The sequence below is a fragment of the Esox lucius genome, chromosome 22 (assembly GCF_011004845.1).
Source record: "Esox lucius isolate fEsoLuc1 chromosome 22, fEsoLuc1.pri, whole genome shotgun sequence".
NCBI lineage: Eukaryota > Metazoa > Chordata > Actinopteri > Esociformes > Esocidae > Esox > Esox lucius.
This window is the reverse complement of record NC_047590.1, coordinates 11,301,718-11,327,993: the sequence shown is the minus strand read 5'-3', so window position 1 is coordinate 11,327,993 and position 26,276 is coordinate 11,301,718. Positions and strand designations below refer to the sequence as shown.

The 26,276-nt window shown below is 45.3% G+C and overlaps 3 protein-coding genes across 4 annotated transcripts in view; 1 reads left to right on the top strand and 2 right to left on the bottom strand.

Annotated features, from left to right (window-relative positions):
* The window catches only part of stag1a (stromal antigen 1a), a 30,255-nt gene extending 18,018 nt beyond the window's left edge, over positions 1 to 12,237 (top strand). For both annotated transcript variants that reach the window (XM_010886225.5, XM_010886224.5), the window contains exons 2-26: positions 2,348 to 2,530; positions 2,724 to 2,844; positions 2,964 to 3,213; positions 3,372 to 3,448; positions 3,605 to 3,809; positions 3,939 to 4,090; positions 4,195 to 4,268; positions 4,385 to 4,508; positions 4,600 to 4,778; positions 4,950 to 5,057; positions 6,160 to 6,392; positions 6,545 to 6,831; positions 6,938 to 7,212; positions 7,281 to 7,542; positions 7,779 to 7,953; positions 8,037 to 8,176; positions 8,622 to 8,723; positions 8,825 to 8,973; positions 9,058 to 9,186; positions 9,277 to 9,485; positions 10,165 to 10,339; positions 10,411 to 10,521; positions 10,597 to 10,711; positions 11,150 to 11,230; positions 11,332 to 12,237. In XM_010886225.5, coding sequence (XP_010884527.3) covers positions 2,502 to 2,530; positions 2,724 to 2,844; positions 2,964 to 3,213; positions 3,372 to 3,448; positions 3,605 to 3,809; positions 3,939 to 4,090; positions 4,195 to 4,268; positions 4,385 to 4,508; positions 4,600 to 4,778; positions 4,950 to 5,057; positions 6,160 to 6,392; positions 6,545 to 6,831; positions 6,938 to 7,212; positions 7,281 to 7,542; positions 7,779 to 7,953; positions 8,037 to 8,176; positions 8,622 to 8,723; positions 8,825 to 8,973; positions 9,058 to 9,186; positions 9,277 to 9,485; positions 10,165 to 10,339; positions 10,411 to 10,521; positions 10,597 to 10,711; positions 11,150 to 11,230; positions 11,332 to 11,355 — 3,786 coding nt within the window. In that variant the 5' untranslated portion in view covers positions 2,348 to 2,501 and the 3' untranslated portion in view covers positions 11,356 to 12,237. The remainder of the gene's footprint in view (positions 1 to 2,347; positions 2,531 to 2,723; positions 2,845 to 2,963; positions 3,214 to 3,371; positions 3,449 to 3,604; positions 3,810 to 3,938; positions 4,091 to 4,194; positions 4,269 to 4,384; positions 4,509 to 4,599; positions 4,779 to 4,949; positions 5,058 to 6,159; positions 6,393 to 6,544; positions 6,832 to 6,937; positions 7,213 to 7,280; positions 7,543 to 7,778; positions 7,954 to 8,036; positions 8,177 to 8,621; positions 8,724 to 8,824; positions 8,974 to 9,057; positions 9,187 to 9,276; positions 9,486 to 10,164; positions 10,340 to 10,410; positions 10,522 to 10,596; positions 10,712 to 11,149; positions 11,231 to 11,331) is intronic.
* A 1,180-nt stretch (positions 12,238 to 13,417) lies between these two features.
* pccb (propionyl-CoA carboxylase subunit beta) lies at positions 13,418 to 16,278 on the bottom strand. Its single transcript, XM_010886223.3, has 13 exons — positions 16,029 to 16,278; positions 15,810 to 15,929; positions 15,638 to 15,706; positions 15,503 to 15,559; positions 15,301 to 15,414; positions 15,084 to 15,194; positions 14,767 to 14,996; positions 14,585 to 14,666; positions 14,380 to 14,503; positions 14,195 to 14,302; positions 13,868 to 14,067; positions 13,621 to 13,720; positions 13,418 to 13,539 (listed from the first exon to the last, which is right to left on the bottom strand). Exons 1-13 carry the CDS (start codon positions 16,269 to 16,271, stop codon positions 13,418 to 13,420), a joined length of 1,680 nt encoding a protein of 559 aa, XP_010884525.1. The 5' UTR covers positions 16,272 to 16,278.
* A 3,238-nt stretch (positions 16,279 to 19,516) lies between these two features.
* nceh1a (neutral cholesterol ester hydrolase 1a) lies at positions 19,517 to 25,164 on the bottom strand. The gene is made up of 6 exons (XM_010886221.4): positions 24,927 to 25,164; positions 22,674 to 22,914; positions 22,460 to 22,529; positions 22,111 to 22,282; positions 21,810 to 21,946; positions 19,517 to 21,709 (listed from the first exon to the last, which is right to left on the bottom strand). The coding sequence occupies exons 1-6, from the start codon at positions 25,065 to 25,067 to the stop codon at positions 21,223 to 21,225; spliced, it is 1,248 nt and encodes a 415-aa protein (XP_010884523.2). The 5' UTR covers positions 25,068 to 25,164; the 3' UTR covers positions 19,517 to 21,222.
* Positions 25,165 to 26,276: the final 1,112 nt, after the last annotated feature.

Sequence of the window (26,276 nt, the reverse complement as noted above, 5' to 3'; positions counted from 1 at the left end):
CTGTCGATTTAAAGCCTCACAAAAAAGCAATTAGATCGACTGGTTAGGGTTGATTTTTTTGTTTTCAGGATCTAGAAAGAAATTTTAATTCTGTCTGTCTCATCTTGACTCTAAGCAAGCAGCTCGAGCTACTCTCCCTCTCCATGTGCAGATATTAGCGTTCCTCATTTAGTGCTTTGCTCAGCCAAGGACACACACACACACACACACACATCTCACTGGTGTAGGTCCCAAAGATGTTAGGAGCCAGTAAGTTGAATTATGGAGATGGTCAGGTGTCCACTTAAATAAATCTCTGTTTGTGTAGGCTGCTCACTTGTTAACAGTGTACAGAAACTGCTGCAAGTTATTCCTAGCCACTTTGTTGTGTGTATGTGTTAGAAAGAGATGTTCCTTGAGTAGAATTTATTTGATGATCAATAACCAATCTGGCAGTCGCCCATATCTGGCCTAGTGCCAAGGTGACACTATCGAGCGCAGCTTTTAAATACTATTTACACCTAGGTCTGACACTGTCGTTTATTTTCCGTTTAAAGACGGCATAGAACGGTGTTTGTCTTCTCCAGGGAGAGAGATGAAGGGAGGGAGGGACATGAAGAGGAGAGAACCTTCCTGCCAACAGTGGGAGTGTAATAGTCCTTGAAGAGCTAAGTGATGAGATATTAGTCTACAGTATTTGGTACATGTGATGAGATATTAGTCTACAGTATTTGGTCCATGTGATGAGATATTAGTCTACTGTATTTGGTCCATGTGATGAGATATTAGTCTACAGTATTTGGTCCATGTGATGAGATATTAGTCTACAGTATTTGGTACATGTGATGAGATATTAGTCTACAGTATTTGGTACATGTGATGAGATATTAGTCTGCAGTATTTGGTACATGTGATGAGATATTAGTCTACAGTATTTGGTACATGTGATGAGATATTAGTCTACAGTATTTGGTACATGTGATGAGATATTAGTCTGCAGTATTTTGTGGAAGGGGCTTGTATTTTGCATAATGATTACTGATTGTTATCATTCAGGGGTCCCAGCCTTGTCCAGCTTTTCACAACCATTAATACTCAAATGTGTACCATCGCTTTGGATTATGGAAATATATATAATATTTTCAAACTTATTCCAAGCAATAATTTACTTGAAATGGTAAATCAATCAATAAATCATCGTAAGTACAGCATTATTATATAATGGTACAAACAAGTTGTATTGTGTAATTCATCACTAACATTAAATACGTCAGGTGGGACGATTGTGTGTGTATGTGTTTGTGTGTGTGTGTGTGTGTGTGTGTGTGTGTGTGTGTGTGTGTGTGTGTGTGTGTGTTCATAACAGACTCTTGGCTGGTTCTATCAAGCTCTTTTCAATTTATCTGTGTGTGAGAACATTTAAATACAGTCTCTCCTAGCCTGCCCCCTACTGTTACTTAACCTCAGCTTCAGCCACACACACACACTCACACACACACACTCTCTCTTCACAATTCTCCCTAGGCCTACAAAAATAAGAGACAAAGCTACGCATAAACTCACGTTTGACTGTTGAGTGGTTTGTTCATTTTCTAAATGATTACAAGCTGCTAAAGCCTTATAACGGATGTTTATGTTGACAGTGTTGAGAGGACTTTGTGGATCATACTGCCTCTGGTGGGTGAAGTAGGTTACTGCACCCACTCATAATTCACAGACTTTATATTTTGTGATAAATTAATCATTTTATAATTAGGGCCAGGAATTTTTACTTGGTCAGACAAACAACATGAGCATGAAAAACATTTGGATCTTATAGCCAAAATTAGGATCCCTCATGTTTTTTTCTGGTCAAAGTAAAACTCAAGGGACTGCTCAGGAAAAACTATTTACTTTAGTTACTTGCCTTTTTCACACAGCAAAACGGCAAAATGTCATGGTTTCTTGTGGAAGTTATTGAGATTTCTTCAGAAATATTTTCTTCACTTTAAAAGTTGAACTGTCTTTATTTCAAATTATTAGAGTTGATGTTATGGTTAAAAAAATGAATTGTGATTTAACTGGTTAGAAAGTTAAAATGTTTACAATACTGGTTGAAATTTTAACTGTCTTCTGTTGGAAACGTGCACACTCTTGACACGCCCCCCTAGGCTTTACTGTTGCACTCCTTAAAGTGGCCAGTTGGTGTCTCCCTTTTCCATCTTCTTCCCCCTCTACCTGCTTCTCAGTCCTGACCAGTCACTCTTGCTCTTATCCTGCTGCATGAAATTTTGAAAAAACTCCAAACTAAATCACCAGCTACTTAAAGGGCTAAATCGTTGTTTTTCTGTCTCTCTGTCTCTCTGTATGTGCCGGTGTGTGTGGTCAGTGAGCTGTGTCCCCAGGTTTGAGTGAATTCGGTAACCCTCCAACACGCACAAGCGCACGGCTCACCCGCACCCGACTCCTCCACCCGTCCCCACGGCGGACCGTCTCCACATAGCCCTTCCGAGGACACACACGGCCCCCCTGCAGCAGCCAGGATGATCACCTCAGAGCTGCCCGTCCTGCAGTCAGTTTCCCTCCTACAGCATCAGCCGAATGAAACAGTCACAACACACATACTAACACACCTGACGCTGTTTCTGTCAAGTGTGTGCGTGTGTGTGTGTGTGTGTGCTGTATATTGTGACTGTTGTGTGTGTCGGTGTTGTGGTTTTCAATGTCTACCTATGTCTGTTTACATATGTGTGTGTCTTTTGCAGGGACTCGTCCAATGAGGGTGGGGTGGCTGACACAATGAGTCTCAGTATGAGTGTGAGCGAGCTGGAGGACCCAATGGATCCTAAAGGAAAGAAGAAAAGGGGCAGGCCAGGAAAACCACCGGTACGGTGTGTGTGTGTGTGTGTGTGTGTGTTTTCTCTCTGGACGGGTGTGTTTTCTCTGGATGGAGTTTTGGATGGAGTTTTTCCTATGAATCTGAACCTTCTGCCCCTCCCCTGTAGGCACCAAATAAGAAGCCCAGGAAAACCCCGGCGGAGAAGGTCGCAGGCGGGGCCAGGGGAAGGAAGGCCAATGGGATCCCCCAGACCAACGGAGAGGGAGGGGAACCTGTGACTCTGTTTGAGGTGGTCAAAATGGGCAAGAGTGCCATGCAGTCAGTGGTGGACGACTGGATAGAGTCGTACAAGCAGGACCGAGACATCGCCCTGCTAGACCTCATCAACTTCTTCATCCAGTGTTCTGGTTGCAAAGGTACAATTGGATAGGAGTTCTTTAGTGGTTGCATTGGGGTTCTCTGTAACATTGGGGTGGTTTGTTTTCCAAGTTAAACTGTTGTCGTTGTCTTTTTTTAAACGTTCCACTTATAGTGGTTTAAAGGTTTATTGTGTTGGGCTTGTAACCCTGCACAGGGACGGTCCGCATCGAGATGTTCCGGAACATGCAGAACGCTGAGATCATCAGGAAGATGACGGAGGAGTTTGACGAGGTAACGCATTTACGCCGTCGTTGGTCTATTGGCCTGTGTTATCGACGACCATTCCCGGGACACGCAGTCTCAAAACGTTTGATATTAAACAGGCTTTGTGAAAACGTTTCTCGCTGTCTCTCACCCCCCCCCACCCCCCCTTTCCGTGGTCCACAGGACAGCGGGGACTACCCTCTCACCATGCCCGGTCCCCTTTGGAAGAAGTTCCGCTACAACTTCTGTGAGTTCATTGGCGTATTGATACGTCAGTGCCAGTACAGCATCATCTATGACGAGTACCTCATGGACACGGTCATATCCCTCCTCACGGGACTATCTGACTCCCAGGTCAGAGCCTTCAGACATACCAGCACACTAGCAGGTAACAGACTGCCTTCCTGTTTCTCCTGCACAGGTAACAAGATTCTCTTTGTGCTGCGTCGAATTTGTTTAGTGTCGTGGCCTGTCATTCTGTGCGAAACGTTTCTCTCTTCTCTTTTCCCCCCTTCAGCGATGAAGTTGATGACGGCTTTGGTGAATGTGGCGCTGAACCTCAGTATTCACCAGGACAACACTCAGAGACAGTACGAAGCCGAGCGGAACAAGATGGCCGGAAAACGAGCCAATGAGAAGCTAGAATTGCTGCTACAGAAAAGGAAGGAGGTAGGTGATTGGTCGTCTGTGGGTTAGAGAAGGGCCTGAATTTGCGCACACACACACACACACACACGCGCAGTCTTTCCATCTCTGTCGTTTGCTTCCCACAGCTCCAGGAAAACCAGGATGAGATTGAGAACATGATGAACTCCATCTTCAAAGGAATCTTCGTCCATCGCTACAGGTCCACACACAGACACACACTCTCCCTCTCTCTCCCACTAGCTCTTCCTCGCTCTCTGTTTTTCCTCCACTCTCCCGCAGGAGTGATGACATGGCGGTGTTGCTTGTGTGTTTCAGAGATGCTATAGCTGAGATCAGAGCTATATGCATAGAGGAGATTGGGGTTTGGATGAAGATGTACTCTGATGCCTTCCTCAACGACAGCTACCTAAAATACGTAGGATGGACCCTACATGACCGGGTAGAAAACACGTGCACACCCACAGCTTGGTATACACACACGCACCACGGGTCCCCTCTTACATTATTGCCCCCCCCCCCTTCCTTGGCAGCAAGGTGAGGTGCGTCTGAAGTGCCTGAAGGCTCTCCAGAACCTCTACACTAACAGAGAGCTGTTCCCCAAACTGGAGCTGTTCACCAATCGCTTCAAGGACCGCATCGTGTCCATGACTCTGGATAAGGAGTACGACGTTGCAGTGGAGGCTATCAGACTGGTCACACTCATCCTGCAGTACGTCCAGAAACAATCGCATAACACGCCTCCTGCGCCACGTGTCAATATAAACACACGCACACGTTCGTCCTGTGCTGATTATCAACATAAACACAAAGGCAGACTGATTGCATCTGGTAAAATAATTGGCTGCAGTTTAGTGAAGTGTTTTTTGATTGGTTGTTCCAGGGGCAGTGAGGATGCGTTATCCAATGAGGACTGTGAGAATGTCTATCACCTGGTTTACTCCGCCCACAGACCTGTTGCCGTGGCAGCAGGAGAGTTTCTGCACAGGAAGTGAGTATGTCTATGTTTTTGTCTGTGCCCCCCCTGTGTTCTCTCTCTCTCCTTCCCTCTATCTCTCTCTGTCCCTCTCTCTCTCTTAGACTCTTGGTTATTTTTGGCTGATATTGCTTTATACAGGGGTATTTAATGATATTTTATAGAAACATCAGCATTTAATATGGTCTCATAAAGATACATTGGTATTTCATGTTTTACTGTAACAGTCTACAGAAAGTCTACAGCCCCCTGACATGTCAATTTGTTGTATATGTTTCTCAGAGTTTTCTGCATTTCAATTTGGATTTCTTTCCACTCATCCATACACAATGTTCCAAAGCTTTAATGAGAATTTTATTTTAATTGCAAAATTTAATTCAATATTACAATTACAAAACTTGGTTATCGTAATTGGCTAAGTCTTTTATCCCCTTAAGTTAATAATTACTGCTATTATGATATGTCTTTACCAATGTGGCAATATTTGACAGTTCTTTTACAAAACTATTCAACCTCTGTGGAAGTTCAGTGGATCGCAAACCTTTTTTATATTAAATGTTATATTTCTTAGCAAACATAGATCTGTGCATTAAGGCCAAAAAGTTTGTTTTATTTTTTTTCAGAATGGTGAACTGTTTTGCCACATGACTTCAAGAATCTCAATTTTTTTCTTTTTTACATACTTTAAAGTGGATTTAAGGTGTGCTTTGTTGCAATGTTGTCACATGCCCACTTTGAACTGTCCGGACTGTTAAATAGATCATGCTATGAATTCATAAATTCATAGCGTGATTTAAATTACTTTACAACTAGCTAACTTTACACATTGATATTGTCTTTTGTATTATTGTGCTGCTCGATTTTTTGCCTACCTCCTAAGCCAGTGATGTATAAAAGAACATAGTCATCCAGCCTGTACAGAGCACCACAATGTGGGTTTTGTAGTCGACTTGCACTCCAAAAGATTCCCACACCAGTTTTCACCTGTTGAATGCTAACTTAATATAACTACGGAATGCGCAAAACCCGACGCGTCTCGTCGTGTTACTGACAAACGTAAAAAGGAAAATTCCAACGTGCGGTCTGAGGTGGGTTAACGTTTGACTTGGTTGTGCAGGTTGTTCAGCAGACATGATCCCCAGGCGGAGGAGGCGCTGGCTAAGAGGAGAGGCCGGAGCAGCCCCAACGGAAACCTCATCCGCATGCTGGTGCTCTTCTTCCTAGAGAGCGAGCTCCACGAGCATGCAGCCTATCTGGTGGACTCCCTGTGGGAGAGTTCTCAGGAGCTGCTGAAGGACTGGGAGTGTATGACGGAACTACTGCTGGAGGAGCCTGTCCAGGGAGAGGAAGGTAACACACACACACACACACACACACACACAACTCTATAATAACTATGGTTGGTTTCTTTCTGTTCCCACAAAATGATGATTGTTTTGATCAGGGTGTGTTTTCGTAGAGCTCAGGGTGTGACCCCTCCCTCTGTCTCCCCCCCCTGCCAGTGCTGTCTGACAGACAGGAGAGCGCCCTGATAGAGCTGATGGTGTGCACCATTCGCCAGGCAGCCGAGGCCCACCCCCCAGTGGGCAGGGGGACGGGGAAACGTGTTCTCACGGCCAAGGAGAGGAAGACCCAGATAGACGACAAGAACAAGCTGACCGAGCACTTCATCATGGCCCTGCCCATGCTCCTGTCCAAGTATCAGGCCGACTCGGAGAAGGTGGCCAACCTGCTGCAGATCCCCATGTTCTTCGATCTGGACGTGTACAGCGCCGGGCGCATGGAGAAGGTAGGCGCGCTGCGCGAAACCGAACGCCGGGTCGGGCAGTTAATGCGAGGCTATATATTTCTCACCACAACACGCCGCAGTGACCGAGCGCCCTCCCTCTGCCCAGCATCTAGACGCCCTGCTGAAGCAGATCCGCCTGGTGGTAGAGAAGCACATAGAGAGCGACGTGCTGGAGGCGTGCAGCAAGACCTACAGCATCCTGTGCTCCGAGGAGTACACCATCATGAACCGGGTGGACATCGCCCGCTCGCAGCTCATCGACGAGATGACGGACCGGTTCACGCACTGCGTGGAGGACCTGCTGCAGGAGGGGGAGGAAGCCGACGACGACGACATCTACAACGTCCTGTCGACCCTCAAGCGGCTCACGGCCTTCCACAAGTAAGACCGTTCCTCATGTCCCCTCCTGGGTGCCCAGGCCTTTTTGACTGTTCTCCCTTCTCCCCCAGCGCCCACGACCTGACCCGCTGGGACCTGTTTGGGAGTTGCTACAGGCTGCTGAAGGCTGGGATCGAGCAGGGCTCCATGCCCGAGCAGATCGCCGTCCAGGCCCTGCAGTGTTCCCATTACTCTATACTGTGGCAGCTGGTCAAGATGACCGAGGGAGCCCCCAGTAAGGATGACCTGCTGGCCCTGAGGAGAGTGGTCAAGTCCTTCCTGGCCGTCTGTCAGCAGTGTCTGTCCAACGTCAACACGCCGGTCAAAGAACAGGTACCAGTTAACACCGGCCTGGCCCCGGGCTCGCTCCAATTCGGACATAGGTGACGGAACCTCGCTCCAGTTTACACACGATGGGTCGTTTTTTTTACTTTGTTGAACCGCGGCGAGCGACGAGGACCGCCTCGTCTCACGGCTACACCAGTCTCAAACCAGTTTGGCGTTGAAACCGGTGATAATCATGGTGACCGTGGTCATGACGATTGTGTTTTCTTCTTTCGCTACCACAGGCCTTCATGCTGTTGTGTGACCTGCTGATGATATTCAGTCACCAGTTGATGTCAGGGGGCAGGGAAGGACTGGAGCCTCTGGTGTTCAACCCGGACAGCACCTTACAGAACGAACTGCTCTCCTTCATCCTGGACCATGTCTTCATAGACCAGGACGATGAGAACCAGAGCATGGGTTAGTTGTGTACACACACACACACACACACACACACTATGGACACATTAGCACTGACCCGTGTGTGTGCCTTGTCTCCGTAGAAGGAGATGAGGAGGATGAAGCCAATAAGATTGAAGCTCTCCACAAAAGGAGAAACCTTCTAGCAGCCTTTAGCAAACTCATCATCTACGACATCGTGGACATGCCCGCCGCCGCAGACATCTTCAAACACTACATGAAGGTACTCGTCTGTGGTTTCACTTTTACCAGTCCCACAAAGAGATTTACTGTCAAGGATAGGTTCTGTGGGGTTAGGAGGAGGTTTAGAAGTTAGGGAAAATGTATGTGTCAGTTGATAGGAAACAAAGTTCATCCCTGTGTTCTTTTGTTTCATGTCTAAAAGTGACACCGCAACGTCCTCAAACAATTTGACTCTAATTTGACTGATACTTTCTCTCTGTCTCTGAGTGTTTTTACAAACTGGTTAGGATCTCAGGCTGTTCGTGAGCATGTGGGGCATTCAGGGCTTGTTGTGTTCAGTTTCTGTGGAGGATGATTTGAAGTTGTGCTTTTAAGTTTTGTTTAAACATGTTTTTGTTTGTTTGAATATTTCTGGTGTTGTGGGAGCCCAGAAAATAAGTTTTAAAACTCGATCTCTTTTTGTCTCTGTCTCTCTCCGAGTGTAGTATTATAATGACTATGGTGACATCATCAAAGAGACTCTCAGTAAAACCAGGCAGAGTGATAAGATCCTCTGTGCCAAGACCCTCATCCTCAGTCTGCAACAGGTATAAACACACACACACACACACACACGCACAGAAATGCTGCGCACACACACACACACTCCCGCCCCATACACTCACATTCTCCCTGCTGTGTGTTGTAGCTGTTCAACGAGCTGCTTCAGGACCAGGGACCTACTCTGGACAGAACGTCGTCTCACGTCAGTGGCATCAAGGAGCTGGCACGGCGCTTCGCCCTCACCTTCGGGCTGGACCAGATCAAGACCCGTGAGGCTGTCGCAACGCTGCACAAGTAAGAGCTAACACACACACACACACATTAACATACTTCCTTAATCTGAGTGCCCTGTCCAAACTGATCGTGTTTCTTCTATAGGGATGGTATAGAGTTTGCGTTTAAGTACCAGAATCCCCGGGGTGCGGAGTTCCCTCCTCCTAACCTGGCCTTCCTTGAGGTCCTCTCCGAGTTCTCCTCTAAACTGCTCCGACAGGACAAGAAGACTGTGTAAGTACACGTTGTGTGTGTGTGTGTGTGTTTGTGCGTGCGTGAGTGTGCACGCTGGGTGTGTGCTTAACGTCTGTCACCCCTCGTCAGTCACTCATATCTGGAGAAGTTCATGTCGGAGTCCATGTCGGAGCGCCGCGAGGACGTGTGGCTCCCGTTAATCTCGTACCGGAACAGTCTGCTAACGGGAGGCGATGATGGGGACCGGCTGTCCGTGACATCCGGCGCCAGCAGCAAGACCAGCTCTGTCCGCAGCAAGAAGGGAAGGACACCAGTGCACAAGAGCAAACGCATCGAGGGTGGGTCTCCCTCACGGACACCACCTACACCCAGTACATTGTCGCCTACACCCAGTACATTGTCGCCTACACCCAGTACATTGTCGCCTACACCCAGTACATTGTCGCCTACACCCAGTACATTGTTGCCTACACCCAGTACATTGTCGCCTACACCCAGTACATTGTCGCCTACACCCAGTACATTGTCGCCTACACCCAGTACATTGTCGCCTACACCCAGTACATTGTCGCCTACACCCAGTACATTGTCGCCTACACCCAGTACATTGTCGCCTACACCCAGTACATTGTCGCCTACACCCAGTACATTGTCGCCTACACCCAGTACATTGTCGCCTACACCCAGTACATTGTCGCCTACACCCAGTACATTGTCGCCTACACCCAGTACATTGTCGCCTACACCCAGTACATTGTCGCCTACACCCAGTACATTGTCGCCTACACCCAGTACATTGTCGCCTACACCCAGTACATTGTCGCCTACACCCAGTACATTGTCGCCTACACCCAGTACATTGTCGCCTACACCCAGTACATTGTCGCCTACACCCAGTACATTGTCGCCTACACCCAGTACATCGTCGCCTACACCCAGTACACCGTCACACCCACTCAATACACTGTCACCTCTATAGGTAGCTGAATGTGTCTGTTTTAACTGTCTGTCAATCAGAGGAGAGTGTAGACGCCTCGTGGCTCCGTGGTAATGACACCCTCCAGACACCGGGGGCGCTAGCCACTCCTCAGCTTACCTCCACCGTCCTCAGAGAGAACCCACGGCAGGCAGCGGACACACACCTACCTGATCACGACTCAGAACCGGGCTCAGAGAACGACTATGTACACAAGTAAGTGTGTTTTTTTTTTGGTTTGTGAGTGTGTCTGTGTGTGTTTGTCTATGTAACTCTTTCCTCTGCAGTTCCCAGATGCAGATGTCTTGGCTAGGCCAACAGAAGATAGAAGACAGCAGAAAGGATAGAACAGCCATGAATTACATGAAAGCCCGCAACCAGACGGTCAGACAGACTGTGTAAGTGTGTGCGCGTGTTTGTGTGTGGAAATGTGTGTATTGTATGTGCGTTCTGACCTCCACTTCTCCCTCTAGCCGTGGTCTGATGGAGGATGACGCGGAGCCGATCTTCGAGGACGTCATGATGTCATCGCGAGGTCAGCTGGAGGACATGAACGAGGAGTTTGAGGACACGATGGTCATCGACCTGGTCAGTGGCACTGCCTACTGTCGCTATGAACCCATTTCCTGTCCGTCTAGTTTAATTCTGTTGTTTTAATGTGTCCATTCTATGCAGTGATGTCCATACGAGGCTTCATTCCCTTCTTCTAGCAGCAGGATATTATGCTAGCAGCGCTAACTCAGATTTTCTTTTTCAAAATAAAAGCCATCATTGAAATATGTATGGCAGTATAGTTAGTCATCTAGTCTGTACATTTTGTGTTAAATGTCTGTTCCAATAGTGTTTTTTGTCTGTTCTTTTTATTATATTATTATATATAATATTATTAACTGTATTGCCGTGTACATTTTAAAGATGGCTGCCAGCATAATATCATGCTGCTAAAATAACGCTAATGAAGCCTCGTTTGGCCATCACTAATTCTATGGGTTCAGATGTTCAATTCCCCTCGTTCTGTCCTTCCAGCCTCCCTCCAGGAATCGGCGTGAGAGGGCGGAGCTCAGACCAGACTTCTTCGACTCAGCAGCCATGATCGAGGATGAGTCGGTGAGGCGAAAAACACACACACACACCCACGCTTTACGACACACAGCTTAGCAGAGGTTGCTGTCCAGTCTGCGATTTAACACCTCTGTTCCATTATCCAGGGTTTCACCATGCCCATGTTCTGATCCGATGTTCCATGGCCTTCCAGAATGGAGAAGGGGCCTTCAACGGGATGAGCGCTTAATAGAACATCAGACTGTCTGTGAACACTTTTATCGCACACACACGAAAACACCCAGACATTCTCTTCTCAGCCAGTTGCCGGCTGTGTGTGTTGAGTGGCTCCTGGTGAAGGAAGCGGATCAGTTGGGATCTACTCACTGGTCGACTTATGGATCCCGTTCAAACCTGAGAACATCAGACAAAATATCTATCGTACATAGAGAAGATCTTTTATAATTCATATTGGACGTGTGGGTGTGTTGGCAACAAGCCGGATGGAGGATCAAAAATATCGTACAGAACATTGTCTCGCATCGTATTCGTAAACCTTTCGTCCCGTCCTTTTTGTCCACCTGACCTGGTTTAACTCCTGTTATCGTTTGCGATGGTACTTATGGCCCAGTGCGCCTAGCTATATGGTCCCCCCGCCACGCAGCTGTGAGGTTTTGTTTCACATCACACGTCATGTACAGTCCAACTCCCCCTCCCCAGATGGAACTTGATATTAAATGTGAGAAATCTTTACTCTTTTATTTAGCCATTCCCTTTCCCACTCCTGTCTCTTCTCTCTCTCTACTCTTTTCCCCTTTGATAGTGTTCAGAATATCCTGTATTCTGTTTTAGTAAGAAATACACCAAACAGCAACTGAGCTAGGAGAGCTCTCCATTGGACATACAAGAGGCAGTGACATCATAGCAACACCACAAACCCCTCCCCTTCAGAGCTCCAGACAGACACACCCACGGGGAATCACAGCTTTTTAAAAACCGTTTGAAAAGTCGTTTTAAAAAACAATCTTTTTGAATTTCAGTAGCTTTAGTATAAAGTTTTGAATCAAGTGAGATTTTGTTTTGCGTTTTTTTTGTCCAATGTTTGTACAGTTCTTTTCCTTTGCCAATCGGTTTGCCAAATGCTTAGATTTGATTGGTCTTCAGTGCTCAGGCTGCTGCCATGGATATATACCACCCAGCTGGATGAGAGCAATGTAAGTATGTGCTACTAAAGATAGTATGTTGGGGACACAATACTCTGAAGTAGCTTCCTCTCAAGTCTCCTCTCATTCAACCACTGATACGGAAGAACAGGACATGTGAAAGCTAATATTTAGAAGCCATTTTCCTTTCACCTGTCCTTTTTGTCAGATTGGTGCAAAAGAAGGAAACAAGCAGAGGCCTCCCTAGTCTGTTGACATGTAGTGGTGGTTATGCACAAGCACCACTACAGATTGATTGGTTGGCTTAATCAATCTTTGGCCCACCCTGACTCTTATTCTCCTATTGGCTGGTTTGGCTGTCTTGTAAATATCAAAGATTGGTTCTTTCTGTAGCGATGGCATCACATGCCCTTTAACCTTCTAAAATAGTTTTTTTCTGTGAACTTATTGAACATCTTTCTTTTTTTAATAAATATAATCTGTAATCGATTTCTGGATGTGTTTGCTGAATTTGATCGGTTCTAAGAAAGAATACTGGCCTATTTCTGAGATGTATAATACAAAGCAGGATTAATCAGCATACTTTCCTAAATGGTAATATACGGCACAAGCTTGTTTTCATTGACATGAAAACATCTGTATATAGCTCTCTTGGATAAACAGAATACATATTTCTGATTGTTCAACAAAGTTAGATGGCTTACTCATTTACCCTAATTTGTTCTATACCTTTTCAAGCACAGACTTAAGAGGGAGTAAAGGACAATAGGACTGAGCACCGATATCAGAAAGCTGGGGAATGGTGGAGAACATGGTGAACACCTGAATTGGAGAGCCTTCGGCCTTGACAATTAATTATTCTAATAGGAACTGTCGACAGCAATTCATCCCCAACTTACACAGACGGACAGAAAGAAATTCATTTCACTTTACAATTGATTATTTTGTTTAATAAAACTAGTGTTTCTGGATTCATAGCAGGTTAAATCAAATAGAAAAACACTGATCTTTCTCTCCCAGGTCCAAAAAGGTAGTTAGAAGTGAAGCCAGGGACAGTGACACGGGTGATGGGTGATGTGTGTGGGGGGTGTTAGAGAGGGATGTTGGCGTGTTTCTTCCATGGGTTTGTCTGTTTCTTGGAGGCCAGAACTTCCAGGTCCCTGCAGATCCTCTTCCGGGTGGTCGACGGCACAATGATGTCATCCACAAATCCTGAAACACACACGCGCACACACACACTGAGAGGAGTGTTCGAGGTTTGTTGCAATGGGTTTTGTATATGTCCTTATGTACCTCTGACAGCAGCAGGGAAAGGGTTGGCAAACTTCTCAACGTATTCAGCCTCCTGCTCTGCTTGGTTGGTCTTCCCCCTGAAGATGATTTGGACAGCGCCCTGACAGAACATGAACACAAATGAACGAGAGACCGTACATTGTCAATATTTTCATTACCTTTCCCTCCATTTTGACATGGTGAATGTTGCCATGGAGAAGTGTGTGTCATGCTTGTATTACAAGCGGTGTGTGGGTATGCGTGTTACCTTGGCTCCCATCACGGCAACCTCAGCAGACGGCCAGGCGTAGTTCACGTCTCCCCTCAGGTGCTTGGAGCTCATGACATCATACGCTCCTCCATAAGCCTTCCTGGTGATGATGGTGATCTTGGGCACGGTGGCCTCGGCAAAGGCAAAAAGTAGCTTGGCTCCATGTCTGATGATGCCTCCGTACTCCTGAGAAGTACCTGAGGGAGGTGCCATGGAGTTTTCCAGTTTGAAAAATACAACTTGACCAACAACTGATGTGAAAGCTGCCCATTAACCAGACTGACTTGTCAGTCATTCAGAAGGAAAGTCAGACTTGGGTCCTACCTGGTAAGAAGCCTGGCACATCAACAAAGGTGATGATGGGAATGTTGAAAGCGTCGCAGAAACGGACAAAGCGAGCTCCCTTCACTGACGAGTTAATGTCCAGACAGCCTGCACACACAGGAGATTCATCATCATCCTCCTCCTCATCACCATCACCAACCCATCTACCCGACTCTCCTACTCACCAGAAGCTACTTTGGGTTGATTACCCACAATGCCTACAGTTCGTCCGTTCATGCGAGCAAATCCCACTACAATGTTTTTAGCATAGTTGGGCATGATCTCAAAGAACTCCCTCTCATCCACAACCTGTAGAGTGAAAAAAATCACAAGTTGAGGACACAAAAACATTAAGCAAACATGGATTTCCCAGACGGTTTGTGACATTACCCCCTGGATGATGTCCAACATGTCATAGGCCTTAGTGGTCTCAAATGGAACGACTGTGTCCAGACCAGGAACCAGACGATCACTTCAGGGAGAGAGCAGAGGTGAAGGGAGAGAAAGCGGAGGAGAGGGAGAACATTCTATGGATCTTTACGGAAATCCAAAGTAGTTTTGTGGTTGGGTACCTGGGGTCCTGGCACTCAGTAACAGGGGCGGGGTCCCGGTTACTCAGAGGAAGGAAGTTAAAGAAGTCTCGTAGGTTGAGCAGGGCATCGATGTCGTTCTCAAAAGCACGGTGGGCGACCCCTGACACGGCAGTGTGCGTTTTAGCTCCTCCCAGTTCTTCCTGAGTGACATCTTCGTTGGTGACCGACTTCACTACATCAGGGCCTGTGATGAACAGGTACGACGTGTCCTACACACACATACAGGTGTAACAAATGTCGGTTTGATTCATTAGATATAGGGATGGTATTGGTCCCATACAGGGTGTGTGTTGTACCTTGACCATGAAGGTGAAGTCAGTGAGGGCAGGAGAGTAGACGGCTCCTCCAGCACAGGGACCCATGATGAGTGAGATCTGAGGGACCACACCTGAAGCCAGCACGTTCCTCTACAGGGAGAGAAACAAAGTCAGCCCCCTCAGAAGCCAGGGCAATACATTTGCTCTCATCCTTATCCCAGTAACCAGGAAGTATTATGAAGCCCAGCCCACTTACCAGGAAAATGTCAGCATATCCAGCAAGAGACTCCACCCCCTCCTGGATCCTGGCTCCGCCCGAGTCGTTCAGACCAATGACCGGAGCACCTACCATCATGGCCTGGTCCATGATCTACACACAGATCATTATGATCAGAGATCATGAATGAGGAGCGGTGGTGTGATCCGCCGGTCCCTGGTGAGTGACCATGTCCTCCTACCTTACAGATCTTCTGTGCGTGAGCCCCAGAGAGACTGCCTCCAAATACTGTGAAGTCCTAAGGGAAAGCGAGAAATGCCTTGTGAAAATGAATAGTATGTTCTATGGGATTGTGTGGCGGTCAGGGTGCCTGTACCTGACTGAAGACATACACCAGCCTCCCATTGATCCTCCCTTGTCCGGTCACCACACTGTCACCTGGAAACTAGAGTTGGACAATTGTGGTGATGACGACAACTTAATCAACCTAAACAAATATATTTTACACAGCTGGAATAAATCACGCGTAACCTCTTACGAGGTGTCACCTTGTTGTGGTCCTCTTCCATGCCGAAGTCAGAGCAGCGATGTTCCACAAACATGTCATACTCCACAAACGAGTCTGGGTCCAACAGGAGCTCAACACGTTCTCTGGCGGTCAGCTTTCCCTGTGAACAGAACACAGACACGAATCATTACACTGGCAGACCGAGAAACAGATAGACGGACAGAACTTAATGCACACGGAGAAAGACACACTAACTTACCCTTTTGTGTTGAGCGTCGATTCTCTTCTGACCTCCTCCTACGAGTGCAGCATTCCTCTTTCTGTCTATTCTTTCATGAACGGAGAGATGACTGACAGAATACCACCTCGCATGCTGCAGCAAGTGCGACTGTGCAATAGGAGCCACAGCCAAGCCATGTTTCACATTTGCAAATGTGTTAAAAGAAGCTTTTATTGCGGATAGCACACCACGGCTACTCCGTGCAGCAGCGAACGCAGCCATTGCTGTCTGACGTGTGAGGGCAGATTGGCACCGTGGGGAAGTGACATGTGTTTAATCCAATCATCATTTAGTCTTTCATTGAATGGCCAATCAGGAACGAGGTCGGAAAGGGAGAGAGACCAGAATGTTTAGAAACGTGAATGATAGATCAACCTTCTGAATGTCATGACAGTAAACACGCACCACTACACTAACCAAGAAGTGGATTTAGCGATGAACAAGTACAGGTACAACGTTTGTCTGAAGCACTATTTCAAAATATTTTGGAAGCATTTCTCAAACGTTATCAAGGTAATTTGTGTATATTTAGGGTGAGGTGAAACTGTAGGGATATGTCCTCACCATTAAGTTTGATGAGTTGGGACGAATTTTCTCATCACTTCCCTATTTTCCTCAAAGGGTTACACTCAAAATCCCAATTCTGCTCCCTGATCCGAGTTGTTCTACCTGATTGGTTATTTGGGAGGGCGCTGATCTCCAGTTATACCAGGCGGTGAAGACTCTCGGGGGTTTTCAGAAAGCGGGTTTATTGAAAACTTAGTTGACTCAGGGTTGATGGAAACTCTGGGTTTACGGTATCAAAGAGCCCCTTCAGTGTTTCTCTGAGTCAGTTACTATGGCAACTGTAGATGTAGTGATTGTATAAGTTAGTGAACTGTTATAAGCTGTTGTAACCAATGTAGATGTATTGATTATATAAGTTAGTGAACTGTTATAAGCTGTTGTAACCAATGAAACAAAATATTAAATGTCTGTAATATGAACCGAAACTGAAGGAGCAAGTAGGAGAATAGGAAACCCTGTTTAAGCAGTTGCCGGGGAGAGAAAGATTTAGTATGTCTGTTTTGTGAGAAACAGGTCACAGGTCAGAGACACACACACATAGTCGGACAGACAAGACAGAAACCAGAAAGGGGGGCAAGGGGATACTTGCAGTTATCCTATAAGGAATAAAACTGGGATTGGGCCAATGGCACACACTTTGTAAGTTAACGCCTCTATCTTTTTGGGCGTAGTAGAAGTATAAAAATGATGTTTTGAATGTTGATCCTTAGACATTGTGCGGCGACACGTGTCTCCAGAAGCTTCTGTAATAAATGGACGTATAACTACGGTAATTGCCCTGACTCCCTGTGTTTTATTCTCCTTTCCAACAAACCAACTCGGGGAAGTGTTAGACTTCAACACAACATACTCTGTGAAGCAAACCTGCTCGCTAGCAGGTTTTATTCAACGAACCCTGGGTTCGTCCTACTCTTTAACTGAAACCTGCTATTTGTCAGACATGGCGTGTTATCTTCTCGACGAGCCAGTTGATATTGAAGCACAAATACTCCGCAGAAATCAACGTCGGGAGAGAGTGATCAGACAGATGATTATCTGTTTGAGAGTTACAATTTTTCTGCACAATCGACATTAATCTCAGGACCGGTCCCCAGAACGGTGAGTAGCAATATAGATTTTACCAGCACCTTTGATCAATGGCACCGGCTCAATGAGAAATCAATTTGAGAGTAGAGGAAATGCAAAGAGGCAAGAAAGTTGAGTTGCTCTATATTTTATTTAAAGGATCAGAATGCAAAAAGCTGACCCACTCAATATGGACAGCACCACTACAACCTTGGTTGATGACAAAGTCAATATGGAATATGTCACTTCAACCCTGGTGGCTGAACAAGTCAATATGGAATATCACTACAACCCTGGTGGCTGAACAAGTCAATATGGAATATGTCACTTCAACCCTGGTGGCTGAACAAGTCAATATGGAATATGTCACTACAACCCTGGTGGCTGAACAAGTCAATATGGAATATGTCACTACAACCCTGGTGGCTGAACAAGTCAATATGGAATATGTCACTACAACCCTGGTGGCTGAACAAGTCAATATGGAATATGTCACTACAACCCTGGTGGCTGAACAAGTCAATATGGAATGTGTCACTACAACCCTGGTGGCTGAACAAGTCAATATGGAATATGTCACTACAACCCTGGTGGCTGAACAAGTCAATATGGAATGTGTCACTACAACCCTGGTGGCTGAACAAGTCAATATGGAATATGTCACTACAACCCTGGTGGCTGAACAAGTCAATAAGGAAAATAAAATCCTGATGGGTGACAATATCTATGAAGATGACACCATTAAAACCCGGGTCATTCACCGAATCACAGTGATGAACAACACCACCACAACCCTGGTTAGTGACCAAATCAACGTGTAAAATGTCACTAAAACCCTGAGTGAACAAGTGCATAGGCACAGCACCACTACAACCCTGGTGGCTGAACTAGTCAACCATGCCGCTAAAATCCGGGTTGCTGACCAACACAAAGTGGATAACAACCATTCTCTCACCCTGGTTGCTAAACAAGTCCATGTGGAGAACACCACAAAAACCCTTGTTGACCAACTCAGTGTAGACAACTCCACTAAAGGCCTGGTTGCTGACTTAATCAAACAGTAAAATCCTAGTGGGTGACAAGGTCAGTGAAGACCGCACCATTAAAACCCTGGTCACTCACCGAATCAGTGATGAACAACACCACCACAACCCTGTTTAGTGACCAAGTCAATGTGGAAAATGTCACTAAAACCCTACTGACTGAAAAAGTCGCTATACAGTGGATATAAAAATTCTACACACCCTTGTTAAAATGTGATGTAAAGTGACCTATAATGTGAACAATTCAATTGAAAAACAAAAAATAAAAACCTTACAGGGTTATGTAGACTTTTTATATCCACTGCAGGCAACACCACAGAAATCCTGATGGCTGAACATGTAAAAACGGACAACATTGTCAGCTACCAGGACTGTATCAAAGTCATTTTGGGTGACAACCCTCCTCCAAACCTGCTGGCTGACCAAATCAAGGTGACCAATCAGAGTTTTAACACCATTAAAACCCTGGTCCAGGACAACATTCTGACACCCCTGGCCTCAAACTCAGTCAACCTTGAGGATAGAAATGAATCAGCTGATATCCAGACAGGTGAGTTATATTAAGAAAGATCAAGTCACAATTTCAAATATTAACTTATTTGTTAATGTTTTATAAAGGACAGTTTGGTAACGAAGTCATGCTATTTATTGACATGCATCTTCTAATCATTTCCAGAGAATGTCAAACCAAAGAAGAACAAACGATTCTTTGGGAGCCTGTTCTGCTGCATCTCCAATGATGTCATGGAGTGAACTTGACCAGCTACACAGTTTCAATTACACACATGCGCAAACACACACAAACTTTATTTTTCTCACTTTTCATACTTCTTATTACTTTTCCCCCAATAAATATATGTTTCACTGTTGTATTGGATGTGTATAGATTTGGCATTTCCAGAAGAAGGCATTCATGCTTTATGTGAAGTCGTAAAACATTCTGATGGCGTTGTCTTGCTTTACATGCATGGACTACAATCTGTAATTGTCATTGCCCAATCCACCAGTAATAGTACTAAACTGAAAGTGAGTTAAGTAGGATTCAGAAGGTGTCACCTAGGTACCTTTTCCTAATGTTAGACAGCCCATTGTAGCCAAAAGTCTGTTGCTCTATCAACCAGCTTGTTCAAATGCACATTCTAGTGATACATGCATAAGTGCTTTTTTAACATTAAATGGTAATAATGCTACATTAAAATTAATTAAATACCATTCAAAAAGCAAGTAATTAAAGACCTTGATGAACAGTGCTGTGAGAAAGTTAGACTGCCTGACAGGTTTGTTCTTCATCTAAATTCTATTGACACATTAATTCCTCTGATGTATATGACTGTTACAGTGACATTTACGCAATTAAAATGTTTTTTTTTTTTTACTTGGGGTGGGGGGCAAGGTTAGTGTCCCTCTAACTTTATCATCCCATCAACTTGCAAAAATGAATGTAGGAACCATAGTCGGATTTGGTCTTACTAAGTGTGTGTGTGTGTGTGTGTGAGTGAGTGATAACAAGTTATACCAAGACCCAGCTGTCTCAGCCCCTCAGAAGAAAGACTGCTGATGCCATTGAGTCCAAGAAGAGCATTTTTTAAATACTTTATTGGACAGTAAAGCTCTTTTCTGTTTTCACTGAAAGAGCGGTGAGGTTGATTCAACCCCCAGTCCACAGCAGTTCATCAGCGGAGCACCCAGGGCCACATCAGAAAGTGACAGTGTAATTCTCCAGTGTCATTTGTCAAACTGGTTGAAATGAAGGAAAAAAATAGAAATACATACCCACATTTTTTTCGGGGTGTGCATAAGTCCTGACAGCACTAAGCAGCCCCGGCGATATGGGATGGGGGCATTGGGGGACAGTGCACTCCCAGCGAGAATGCTTTGCCCCCCCCCCCCCCAAACTTGTTTGGTTGAGATGCTTCCCAATACTGTACTTAACAAATTACTGTTGGGAGTGTAACTCTTGCCTGCAAAAACAGACCTACCCAATTTGATCTAGTTTCATCCAGTTAGAGGATCCGGTTTAACAGTGGGCTTGTCCAACCTGGATATTAGTTTGGATTTTAGAGTTTGGGATTTGTCTAATTTAGTATGACCTCATAACGTAAATGAAATTAAATTAGTTTAAAGGATATTATATTGGGATTCAAATTTCAATGAAATTGAACAAAAATCAAATACCTCTTCTATTTCAATGGTTCTTAACCTTTTCCAGTTACTGTACAACCATCTGAATTTCGCAAGCAAGCAACCCTAACACTCCTGTTATCAATCTGTAGTCAAGTTGATGGTGTTGTAAGTCCAAATGTAGGCATAGCCAGTAGATCCTACCTCTGTTTGGGAACCACTGGTATATTCTATATGAATATACACCTAAAACAATTAAACATGTCATTATATACATTCATACAAAATAGTGCCACAGGTACTGTTAGATCTTCATTAAACTCACACACACCCTACAGGAGGGGTAGGCAACAGGATCAAATGTAAAGCACTTCCATCTACAGGTTTTCTTGGAGCCAGTCAATATATCCTCTGATAACTCTTTTGCCCACATCGAATGAAAACGGCCATTGTGTTAAACTCGCACAGCCATGGAAACCGTCGTCATGGTGAACATTAGTAACCTTCACGCCGGCGTCCTGTAGCCTCCTTCCATACATCAACCCATCATCTCTGAGAACGTCGTACTCACACGTTATAATCAACGCACGCGGGGTTCTTCCAAGAACGCCCTGCTCCGCCAGGAGCGGCGACGACCGAACATCCAGCAATCCCGGGAGGAATTCCACCTCCGGGTTTTTGAGCCCCTGTGGCCCTGTTTCTATAGCGGCAGGCTTGTAATGCTTGATGTGCTTGGGCGGTAGAAGGGTGGCCCAGTTGATACGGGAGCGGACAGAGGGAGAGACGGAGGGATGATGAAGAAGGGCAGGGGAAAGGATGAGGGGGGAGAGAGAGGTATCAACCCCCATGTAGAGCAGCCAGAACCTAAAAACAAATTGAGAAGGAGAAACCCGGGGGTGCGTCTGAGCAAGTATGTGTGCTTATATATGTATACGCGTGTGAGTGTGCGTGTGTGCGTGCGTACCTGGCCATCATGTAGCGGTGTAGGATGGGTATGTTCTGGTTCTGCTGGTGGGAGGGTGTGTGGAAGTCTAGGCCCTGAAGGACCGGATAGATCAACGCCTGAACACTGAACCTCACTCCACTGTCATCCGATGAGATCTGTGGAGGGATAATGACTGTCAAACAGGAATCATCACAAGTATATTAGCCACTGACAAACCTGGCAACGTGAGGACATTCTGTTGGTCCTGATGGGCTATTTTGAGTCTGTGTGTGTAGACATATTTGCATGTAAAGTCGTTTGTGCATGTGTGTGTGTGTACCTCCTGGGCAACGGCTGCAGCGAGGTTTCCTCCAGCGCTGTCACCTGACACGGCAACCCGCTGTGGATCCACAGACAAACTCCCTAGAACGCCCGGCTGCAGGAAGTGCTTGGCAGCGCGCAGGCAGTCCTCATACTGCACTGGAAAATGAACTGCTGGTGCCAAACGATACCTACAGACACACACACACACACACACGGTAACAATACTTCATGATCCTAAACAGTTTAGTCCACACCATCCTTGTTACTATGGCATTATACAAGTACCAAGACTTTCACATTAGATTAACTGTGTGTGTCTGTAGAATTCAAAGTTATTACTGTGCACGAAGAGCTGTGACACATACTCAACAGACACTACCACAGCATTCAGCTCATCAGACATCTGCCTGCACAAGATATCGTAGCTTCCCTTTTCTGAGAGACAGGGAGAGGTAAATGACAGAGAGGCAGAGGAAGACAGCAGGACAACAACAGAAGCAGTTCTTGTATTAGAATTACAGCCTGGGCAGCCTGTTGTCACACTTGTAAACACGCCCATGCACACAGACACACACTTACTGGAGGTGCCGAAGGCCCATCCACCCCCGTGGTAGAACATCACAGCCCTCCTCGGTCCCCCTTCTCCTCCCCCAACGGCGGGAGGCTCGTACACCCGAACCGGGATGCCATCGAAGTCCACGTCGCTCACCCTCACCCCCCCGCGATGTCCTCCCGCCATGTTGCCCAGGGAGACCAGCACTGACATGGCTCCTTCAACTACACTGAATCGACTCTGACCAAGGGACTGGCACAGGTAATCCTGGAGGAGGAGCGGGAGATGGACAAGAGAAAGAGAGAGATAGGTTTCAGTGAAATCTGAGTGAGACCTGGAGGACGGTGGCGAGGCAGGTGTTTGCCCCAGCACTTTTATTTTGGTTCAGGAGAAATGCTGACACAATTGCAATGAAAAGAGCGACAAGCCTTGCGTGCAGCAGTTGATTGTCAACTGCTGCATAACTAGTAGCCTGTGTCCTCATTAGATTGCAGCAGGTTGTGTTTGAATGTGTCTCAATCAGATTTGCAGATTTCACAGGTTGTGCAAGCCAGAGAACGTTTACAAAATTCAACTACAATAAACTAATACCCCCTTTTTACCCCATTTTTTCTCCACTCCTAATTTTGTGATATCCAATTTGCAATGGTCTTGCCTGTTTGCAACATGGTTCAGGAAATATGAACATAAAAACATGCTTCTTTCAAAGGAAATCTCACTACACCATTCTGCTTGCCATCACACTACTCAATTGCTCATTTGACCAGTAAGTTTACTCCAGCACACTAGCATTGGAGGTGAACGCCTTCCCTGGCCAACAACCATGATTTAGCTCACAATCACCTGACAACTAGGAGTCCCTAGAACATGATGAGACAGTCCCAGCTAGTGATGGCCATTCAAGATTCATTACTGTTCTTCTAGCAGCAGGATATTATGCTAGCAGGTAACTCAGATTTCCTTTTTCAAAATAAAAGTCATCATTGAATATATAAGGCAATACAGTTAACAATCTAAACTGTCAATCTAGTCTGTCATTTTCTGTTTAATATCTGTTCCAATGTTGTTCTTGTCTGTTCTTTTTTACAGACTAGATTGTTAACCATATTGCCTAATACATTTAAATGATGGCTTTTATTGTGAAATAGAAAATCTGAGTGCTGCCAGAATAATATCCTGCTGCTAAAATAACACTAATGAAGCCTCAATTGACCATCACTAGTCCCAGGAGTCCTGTCTAACTTCAAGCCGCTCACTCTGGGAAGCTTTAAGCCAGTTTGTGTTGCCCTATGCTGGACTCCTGGGTATTATGTTTTACATATATTAGGCAAAAATATTAATATATGTGTGATTTTCACTAGGCAGTTACTTTAACAATTTGAATGAACCAGAAGGAACAGCTTTAGGCTGGACCTACAATAAGTATTTACTGTTTTTAGTTAAAAAGATTACTTTGGGGATCTTTAGAGCCAGCTTATGGTAACTTGTCCAACTGCTCATCAAAAGGTCCCTCATACAACTGGTTAACATCATGATCGCCCGGCCCTGGCCTCCAAATTCCCCAGATCACAATCAGATTGAGCATCTGTGGGATGTGGTGGACCAACAAGTCAGATCCACAACAGCTCCATCTCACAACTTACAAGACTTAAAGGATCTGCTGCTAATGTCTTGGTACCAGATACCACAGGACACCTTCAGGGGTCTTGTTGAGTCCATGCCTCGGCGGTCTGCTGCTGTTTTGGTGGTTCAAGGAGGACCAGCGGTATGTTAGGCAGGTAGTCATTATGTTTTGGCTCATCAGTGTATGTTCATTACTACACCCTCCGCCAGACAGCACCCATCTGGGATATGCTACAGAGCCCCACCAAAACCCTTTAAGCAGTCTGTCTTTTTACTTATTCATCTTTCTCTCTTCACTACCACGTGGCTTAAGTATGTTCCTTACAGTGTGTTTGTGTGTGCTTGTAGAAAAATGCAGTGTGTCAATCGCTTAAAAAGGAACACATTTATATACTTGCTCCTGGCTGTATAATTGCTGTTTTTGCAGGTTGATTATATAAGTACGTTTATTCTGAAAAGCTTGCGCAAGCAACGTGTTTGAGGTATTGCACCATGACTGTATGAAATCTGGGCAAAGGGCCACACGGGCGGGCACACACTATAAGAAATGTGAATGCTTTCACCAACAAATAACGATCACATGCATTCACAAAAAAACGGTCAAGAGAAATTGGATTTAAACTGTGATGTAACTTGCTATTTTTCTTGTTGCTTACCACTTGCAGCATAACATGGAACAAGGCGTCAAGTAGCATCAGTTTCAAAGGCTCCTCGATAGCAGCAGGTAAAGGTGTATAGACGTAATAAGCTACACCCGCTGTTAATAACAATGTGACTACAACTGATGACAACTTCATTTTTAAAACGCTAGTTTTAGCAACCTCCACATGAGACGCGTATCTCTGACTACAAAAGGCTGTGCAGTATGACACCAGGTTAATCTCTGAAATGTGGGAGTAACTACATCATATCGCAATCGACCTATGGGAAACGAAGTCTTTTGTTTACTCTTGCATTTGTTTACTATGACCATTAGGGGATGCTATTGGTTTTATAAATGTTACCTAAAAAACTGGCCGTTTCCTAATCAAAATCTACCTCAATCAAAATATGGAACACACTCGTCCCAGTACGTGCTAGGCCGACTCTAATTAGAAAGCATTTGGTGTATGTTAACATGTAACAATATAATATATCCTTTTATACTATATTCAATTGTAAAATTGCCATATTGATATACACATTAAAGCATTCTGACCTTGTATACTTCAAGCTATACTGTTTAAAAAGTATATGTTAATTCAAATTATTATTCTATGCAATATTGCATATCGTAAATTATTATGATGATTCTATTTGCTATGCAAACATATTAAAATACCGTTTTACAGTAGGATACTTACCAATTAAGCGCCCATTATAATGCGTAACATAATTATCGTACACCAGATTTAGGACTACTGTCTTTGCGCCATTCTAGTATTGGTATGTAACAGCAGGGGGCGTCAGCAGATAGGAGAACGTTTAGTGACTGAACCAGAGAACATGTGATGTGAACTCACCAGAAAATACCCTCCAAAATTGTTGCTTATTTCAATTCCCTCTCTCTAGATCTCTATATTTGCCAATGTCTCTCTATTTCTGTCTTCCCATCCCTCTATCCATCTCCTGATCCAACCTTCTCCCTCTCTCCCCATCCCTCTGTCCTGATCCAACCTTCTCCATCTCTCCCCATCCCTCTGTCCTTATCCAACCTTCTCCATCTCTCCCCATCCCTCTGTCCTGATCCAACCTTCTCCATCTTTCCCCATCCCTCTGTCCTCACCCAACCTTCTCCATCTCTCTCCCCATCCCTCTCTCCCGATCCACCTCTTCATCTCGCTCCCCACAAATGTGTTTCTCTCTCTATGTTCTTTTCTCTCTCTTTATTCTCTCTCTTCCCACGCTCTCGGCCCCAGGAGACCCTCCTGGAAATGTAAACAACAGCAGATTAGAATTTAAATCTGAACTCACCCCCTCATTTTCCAAAACACACCGGTGTGTCCATTTGTGTATTCGCTTATGTG

What these genes read in the sequence shown, in the direction of transcription:
- pccb (XM_010886223.3), bottom strand. Translation starts at nt 16,271, where the DNA reads ATGGCTGCGTTCGCTGCTGCACGGAGTAGCCGTGGTGTGCTATCCGCA. An exon ending in ACTGAGTGCCAGGACCCCAG is followed by an intron (nt 14,667 to 14,766) that starts GTACCCAACCAC and finishes CTCTCCCTGAAG; the next exon opens with TGATCGTCTGGTTCCTGGTC. An exon ending in TGTGCCAGGCTTCTTACCAG is followed by an intron (nt 14,068 to 14,194) that starts GTAGGACCCAAG and finishes CACCTCCCTCAG; the next exon opens with GTACTTCTCAGGAGTACGGA.
- nceh1a (XM_010886221.4), bottom strand. Translation starts at nt 25,067, where the DNA reads ATGAAGTTGTCATCAGTTGTAGTCACATTGTTATTAACAGCGGGTGTA. An exon ending in ATGGGCCTTCGGCACCTCCA is followed by an intron (nt 22,530 to 22,673) that starts GTAAGTGTGTGT and finishes CCTGTCTCTCAG; the next exon opens with AAAAGGGAAGCTACGATATC. An exon ending in CTGCAGCCGTTGCCCAGGAG is followed by an intron (nt 21,947 to 22,110) that starts GTACACACACAC and finishes ATCCCTCCACAG; the next exon opens with ATCTCATCGGATGACAGTGG.